This window comes from Belonocnema kinseyi, chromosome 4, assembly GCF_010883055.1.
Source record: "Belonocnema kinseyi isolate 2016_QV_RU_SX_M_011 chromosome 4, B_treatae_v1, whole genome shotgun sequence".
Classification (NCBI taxonomy): domain Eukaryota; kingdom Metazoa; phylum Arthropoda; class Insecta; order Hymenoptera; family Cynipidae; genus Belonocnema; species Belonocnema kinseyi.
Window position 1 is genome coordinate 150453561 of NC_046660.1, and position 8063 is coordinate 150461623.

Below are 8063 nucleotides of genomic sequence, written 5' to 3' on the forward strand. Positions count from 1 at the left end.
TTTGAAAATTAAAATTCGAAAATTTTTTCTAAACCCTCCAGGGGACTTCGTTTTCGCACGAAAAAATTTTATGTGCCCTTATTGCATCCGGACCCACAATTTAAACCTATACTTACCACTTTCATAAAGAACTTCTTTGGTTACCACAATCGTATTAAACCCACTTGACTTACGTATGCACTTAACCAAAAGTTTAAATTATTATAATTTACACCTTTTTACATTCATTTTACTTGACAGCTCGAAAAACTTTTGCTGGTAGCAAAAGAAAACAAGCTCGAATAACCTGATAAACATACTTTATTTCAAAAAGCTGTTTCACTCGCACTTTTTCCGTGCGTGAGAAGATGACACAGTGGCACAAGCGCACTAAATAAAGAGTGAGTACTACCCATAGTCCTGCCAGTTACAGTTCAAAAATTGGCATACTTAAATAAATGCTTAATACATACTTTTAATTTTGAACGTTTCTGCACAATAATTTGATTTTTACGGTCTACAATGTGTACATTGTCCACAATATAGAAAAAAATGTTGTCTACGGTGACAATGAAGGTGAATTTATTTTTTAACAATTGTCGCTAATCAATGTTTACGGTGAATCATAATTTTTTTTTACTTTTATTACAATTTATATTCGAATAATATTAAATGCGTATAATTTAAAATATTCAATGCTGTGTTCAATGTCACCTTCTCCTTGCCGGAATTGTCTGAACTCTGAATTAGAAAAATTTTGGATAAAAACCTTTGCATTTTGAAAGCTTGTATTAAAAAATTACTCTAACGTCACAGTAGTTGCAATTCACTCTTGATTTACACGTGTTGAAAGTTCATATATACACGTATTGAATTTTTGTTTTCCATGGAAATTGTCATTTTTGTATTGAAAATGCAACTATTTGGTAAAGGATTTATTTATTTGGTAGAAAACTTAATTCGTTTCTTGAAAATTTGTTTCTATCTTCTTAAAAATTTACTTATTTAACATAAAATATAACGATTCTACTTTCGTTTACAAATTTCTCGTTTCTTTCTTAGCACGCACTACACCCAGTAGTCTACTCTAAACTCGCCTTCAGTCATGCTGATTTCGCTGTTCTTTGCGTCCTAATTTTTTTCATAATTAAAGTGCATTAAATTTTCAAGAATCTTCATCTCGAAATTTCTGTTTGATTCTTTTATTTATTTATAATATTTTCACTCAAAATATGAAAAAAGTGAGATTTCTCCTCGAATTTTTTATGCCGCAAAAACTGCTTAACTAAACTTGAAATCATCTTAAATTGATATGTGTCGAATTACATAATACAAATAATTGTTTAATGATCCATTTAATTGTTAAAAACAAATGTAATAAGGAAATTGGCAAATAGTGTTATTTATAGTATAAACTTTTTTTTGTCAAACTACTTTGCGTTGATCTAAATTTCTTTGAATATTTTTAAAAATCATACGTGCTTGATAATATTTAGTGAATTATAACAATTGAAATTTTGATAAACAAGATACATAAATTCAAAGTTTTGGGACTGTCAAGTAGAAAAAAATAGTTTTTTTTTTACTAAAACTGTTTGAAATTATTGTGCGAATGGAAGATACGAAATTCCTTGCTTTCGTTTTACAAACACAAATTTTCATTTCACAATCGTGAAAATTGGGTTAAAAGAAGCTCAGTTGTTACACAAGTGGGCGACGCAAAAGCACGTTGTAAAAATTCAAACATAATGTCACCCGTTCATAGTGATCACGTGTTACCGGGCCGATGGCGAAAAAGGGCGGCATCATCTGAACTCTACTTCGTTCGTTCAGAACTAAGCGATCTTGTTTATTTCAGTAAAAAAGGCAGTTCACTTTCAGATGTAACCAAAAGGATCATTCGCCAGTTGAAAGTAGTCTGGCGATTATAACATGACTTTAAGTAACGCGCTTGGTTGGAAGTCAACTGCTTTATCTACGTAAAATGTAATTTTTAGGTTAATTCAAGACAGAAAGATTGTTGACTTTCCGTCAACGCGTGCGTGTGAAATTTAAATTATAGGTTAATTTAAGTCAGCAAATTGTTGAAATTCATATGATTTATGCGCTACAGTTCAGTTTTTAGGAATATGAAAATATTATAAAATTAAAAATTGAGCAATTTCAGGAAATAAGTATTTTTGTTAAAAGTCAGCATTGAATAAATGATTCATCTGTGAAATTTTATCACTTATATAATCTGCACATGTTTATAGATTACATACACAAAACAAGGGACTTATATCCATTTGAAGCTACCAGCTACAGAACGAAAATCTTCAATCTTTTTTATTCCTTTTTTTATCACATATGTAAGATTATTTTATTCATAATCAAAATGCGTTATAGATCTGAGTACATATATCAAAATAGGAAACGTTGACGAAATGACTACCATGATCTCAGTGTTGATTGATACTATCCAGCGCTGTGGACGCCATATTGGCTACTCTCAGCTGCTCTCTTGGCGCCTCTTCGAAAATCGCCGAAATCCGTCGAATGAAAATCATCCTAAACTCAAAATACCTGTCAGTTAATTATAATATTACTCGTATATCAAATAGGAGACACTGGACTTAAGTCCCATTTCTGGTTGAAATTAAGTGACTACTTAATTTAATGCAAAAATGAAATTCATCTACATTTAAAATTCATCATCTTGTATTACTGTGCACTAATTATCACTAACTCACGCTGACTTCAGCGTTGTCGTACGTTATTAAACGCTATTCGCATTTTTTCGGCTCACTCCAAAGCACTGTGCTACACTGCTTCCTTCTTAACTGACGTTATACGCTTAGTCTACTGATTTCGAATACTGTATACTCTAAGCAGCATTACTCCGAGCCTTAGTTACGTTATAGGCACAACTAAAAAATAATTTCGTACGTTAAATGCGAGAGGGAATAGCACCTGAAATTTAACTACTTAGTAGAAAGTTAACTTTTTTCTTAAGATGATATAATTTTTTGGTTAAAAATTCAACACTTTTGAAGATAATTCACCTTTTTGGCTTGATAGTTTTCACAATTTTGTTGTAAAAGTACATATTTGTGTGCATATTCGTTTTTTTAAAATGAAAATTAATCTTTTTCACAAAAAATTGAATTATTCCATTTTCGGTTAAAAATTTATCTTTTTTTTTTTAGTATAAAAACTCGCACTATTTGTTTGAAAATTCGACTTTTTTGTGCCTTTGTCTCGACTCAGTTTTGAGATGGAGCCAAAGATCGATGTCTTAGAGACGAACTTAAGACATGACCAAATCGAACTGAAGTCGAAGCATTTTTACTCCGGACAGCTTTGATTCTATACTCGATGTAGATTTGAGCTTTTTATATTTAATACTGAAGTTTGAGCGTGCCATTATGTTTGCAAGTGACCGTGCGTGCAATGTTGTAATTTAAACAATAAATCAAGTGCAGTGATAATATGTCAAACATTTTTTTCAAAATTATCATTGTATTACCATTCCGTAATTTGTACATCACATGCATATAATACAACTATACAACAAACAATACAATATGTTTAAAAAAATCAGTGCTATGAGACCTTAATGTCCCAGCCTATTCGTAACAATAATACTAAATTCTTGTAACTTACCCTTGACAATAGTACTAGTTAAGATATTTTCACCAAAACTCAGCTGAACTGCTAGATTATCACCGTGCATGTACTGCAAAGAGGCGCAACCTGCAAAATATAATTTATTTTCATAAATAAAGTTTTTTCAACATCCAAACATATTACTAAAGTGGGGTTTAAAATTGGGCGATCTCTACTTTGGTCACTCGCAACTTGTTAAAAAACGCCTTGAAGTGTGCTAACGAGTTCATAGTGGTCTTTAAGAAAATTCAATATGGAGGCTCCAATATGGCGCCTGGATCGGGAAAAGTATAATAGACGTTAAGCTAATATCATTCTTTAAAAAGCGTCCACAATTTAAAAGGGGGTCAAAGTTACCTTCAAGGGGTTTTCGGGGTCGCCGATCACGAATCTGGAGTCAGAATATGATAATTCAAAATGGCTAATCTAATACAGTGGATGTTATCCAACCTTAAAATTACGAGTAATTTAATATACCCTTATCGACATGAAAATTATAATTTGAGTGTCTTTCATGTTCCTGATTACGATTCTGGAGTCATGATATAAAAAGTTGAAAATGGCGGATCGAATATGGCTAGTTAAACTAACCATCAAGTTTTGAGAAATTCAAATCAACCTGATGGACTTCGAAATTACTTCTTATGGATTTTCGGTTCGCTTATAACGAATCTGAGGTCAGAATGTTGGTTAACCTTTCTCCTTAAATTATACAACGTCCGTGTTCCATCCCAGCAAAAAATAAAGAATTGATGAAGATTAGGGCGAATTAACATTTGTTAATACGCGTGAATCCTATTTTTTGATTCGCTTAAACGAATTTAGACGCCCAGATGCAAATTAAGGCAGCGCTAATTAAATGCGCGTGAATTCATATGAATGCGTAGTCAAGGTCAATTGGAAAAAAAAATAATAAAAATTGCATGCGTCGAGACCTGAACTGGTTATCTCTCGTGTATTAGTCAACGGTGTTCCCAGTAAACTACGGGACAATTCACTAAATATTTGCAATACATTCTATATGCCCAGCATATTAGTTTTCCTGTTACGGTTTAAATTATATAAATCAGCTTTTGCTGAACTTCGCTGTAACCAATTTCGGCGATTTCGAGTGTTTATGTTACTTTCACGAATTCAGACGCATTGACAAATGTTGAAGTGTTTTCTTGCTGACGCATTGAAGCGTATTCCCCGACTTCAAACTTTTGCACCGTATTTGTACGTATAGAAGCATTAAAATCTGAATTACCATTTTTTCGAATTTACACGCATTGGCACACTGGTCTAATACGTTATTGTCACAAAACGGAATTTGTGGGATGCCTTAATCTTTCCAGTTGAATTCAAAAGAATACTTTGTTTTGCTGGGATTCATGCCGAAAGAACAATCTACACCTAAACGCAATAAAAAAAGATCCTTGCACATTGTTTATGACAATAATCGTGTGGTAGCTCATAAAGAAAACCCTGCTCTTCTTTCCAAGCGAGTTGTTTATCATTTAGTAGTTTTTATTTGTTTCGCAATTTAACGATAGTGTGCCATAAAGGTGTTCTTGTATTTTTAGACGTCAATTATTCTTCATTTTTTAATGAAATTGTATACAAAACGAATGAAAAACAAGTGTCTCATAAAAACGCAAGTAAACCGCTATTGCAAACAACCGTTCAATTGTTTGACGCTTATGTGTCATTTTTCATAAAAAGAGCTTTATATAATAAGTTAGTTTTCATTCAACCTTCAATTTTTGGATGTTCGTGTGTCGGTTCTCAGTCGTTTGTCAATCACGGTGACTAATTTTGGGGAATTTTGTTTCTCTACATAGTGAACAATCATCGGTGTTGATGTGATTTCTTTCCTGATCGATCGACGTTTGTGCATTATTCGTCGAAAAAACGAAAAATGCCTATTTTTTGTCGAACCATGGCTAATAATCAAAAGGATTCTGGTTTTTCCCGTTGAAAGTTAGGCAAGATAGATGCGTTAATTCCGTTAAATATCGATTTGCATACCAGTAAGCGTTTAAGAAAATCTTCAAACGCATGTTAGAAAAATTCCTATATTTGCCTGCGAATTCACGAATATGTAGAACATGTTCGACTACACGCATTCTATGCAGGAGTACGATGCAAAAATGCAAAGGTATAATGTTATCGCCCTCAAAGGCACCCCTCTGTAAGTTGACGTTTTTCGTTGTCACACGATAGTTTTTAGAGGAGATAGTAAATCTAGTTTTGCAATGGGGCATCATCTCTCTCTGCATCTCACTATGTGTAGAAGAACCTTCAAGCCATTAACTTCAGGCCATTAACTAGATACGCAGCTCCGCATAGCCTCACTTCTTTCAACAATGATGTTGTTTAGGACAGCTATAAAGATATTATGCAGTGTGTTCAGACAAGTTATACGCCTGTAATTATCTTGTTTTAATAAGTTGCCTTTTTTCATTGAGATTATAGTGCATCCTAGCACCAGCCACTTTGCAATAGGCGTTTCTCACATTAAGTATGAGGTGAATATGCGTTGTAGATGTTGTTGTGTAGAATTAAGTTTCTTCAACCAGACTTTCTTGATACCATCTGGTCCTGCAGCGAAAATGTTCTTCGTACCTTTAAATGCTTTTTTCACCGCTTCGGCTGCGATCGATGTTGGGTTGGGTGGATTTTGTCTGAAACAGGGTGATCGCTGAAGAGGCGCAAGAGACTGTTGATGTTCCGGAATCCATCTCTCCCTCTTATGTATTCTCCTCCTTATACCCATTCCAATTTTATTGTTCAGTTGATGCAACCATTTTTTGGCCTTTTGATCCATCGCGGTTTTAACTTTCGATTTGAATCAGCAAAAGCTCTTGTAGCAGCATCAACTGAACAAGTGATAGTCCAATACTTTTTTGAGTTCGGCGGAAAAAAGTATGGAGGCAATTTTATATTTCGAACAACTTTCCATGGTGAAGTTAGTCCTAAGGGTTGAAAGAAATTTTTTGGAAAGTCATAGATGCTCCAAGAAAAAAAAAGCGATCCAGCGTCGGTTGAACTGAACGAGCAATAAACTTGACCGTCTTCCGTCTCGAGCGTGATCGCTTGCGAGTGCAAAAAGAGCAGACACTTGTCGAGGACAGACAGATAAAAAAAGATGAAGACTTGCGCAGTATTTTATTTTTATTTTTAAATAATGTTTTTAAATTTTGTTCGATGTCTGGATCGAGAAACTCGCCCAGCGCCCGTGATCTGTTGAAAGTATTGTCCAAATTTGTCCTTCGACGGAAATCTTACAACTCGCAAAATTAATATTTTTCCAAATATACGCTTATAGAAAATGACAAGACGGAACTCTTTTCTGTTTTCTTTTTTTTTCAAACGGATGATTATTTTAAATAATAACCATCAAAAACTGCAGAAAAAACATCCCCAGATTTGAGTTTACTTTGAATTTCCTTGATTTAGTAGAATACGATGCGTTAGAAAATTAAATTGAGAAAGTCTGTGTCACTGAAGTTAGGGATGTAATTACGAACTTGAAAAACAGTAAGGCTGCCGGTGTTGTCAGTATTAACGCTGAAATTCTTAAACACGGTGGCGAGTACATACCATATAGACTGTGCAAATTGATAAAGGAGGAGGGTCAATAAGGCCGGTTTTTGGGCCATCTACAGATTGGCCTCAAACATGTTTTATTTTATTCATCTAACTAGGTCTCATGACCCCTTAAAAGGATTTTTCCTGAGAGTGATCTGATTTCAAGATATAGTCATTTTTAAGTTCGTATTTTACATGGGTTTTCGCACTTTCATTCAAATCATGCTAAGTTTCACATTGTTAGTATTGCTCACGCAAGATCATATTTGGCCAAAAACTGCGCACGTATATGAGTTACAACATATGTTAAAGAATAGGAACAAAACGCTATCGTTCATGTGCGACTGCCGCTTCACTACGTTCAACTGTTTTCCCCCTCCACATGGTATTCGCGTTTGTTGCCGATGCTTTTAGCTATATTCTCCTGCATTCTTCTTCCACGTTTCGACCTGTCAAAGAGTTCTTATCCACTGTATGTGATATGACTGCGTACATACATATGTTCCAGATTATTTTACTGTAGTTTTATTTTATCAGTATCGACTAGTTTCATAGCGATTGTAAGTTTTTTGCACAGGTACTTCATAGGCATGAGAGGTTACACTTTTTTTAAATCTTTATTATTTAATAGTTCTGTACATCAGTCTTAGATTCTCTTTATTTTTTCAGGTGAAATAATTACTTGCGAATTAAGTTTGAATTACCACTTATTATGCCGAAAAAACAGTGTTTTTGTTGCGGCAAATTCTTAAAACCAAAGTGTCATCTATCAGTAGTTCAGGATGAACGGGCATTAAATGTTCTTAAAACTGCTTTTAATAGCTCCTTAACCATTCAGTCAAAGGTTTGCGATAGTTGTCGAT

At 33.9% G+C, this 8063-nt stretch overlaps 1 protein-coding gene across 2 annotated transcripts in view; it reads right to left on the bottom strand.

The window, feature by feature from the left end:
• LOC117171617 (protein PFC0760c) overlaps nt 1-8063 on the bottom strand; it is a 229377-nt gene that overhangs the window by 87822 nt on the left and 133492 nt on the right. For both annotated transcript variants that reach the window (XM_033359089.1, XM_033359090.1), the window contains exon 4: nt 3625-3714. In XM_033359089.1, the coding sequence (XP_033214980.1) occupies nt 3625-3714 (90 nt within the window). The remainder of the gene's footprint in view (nt 1-3624; nt 3715-8063) is intronic.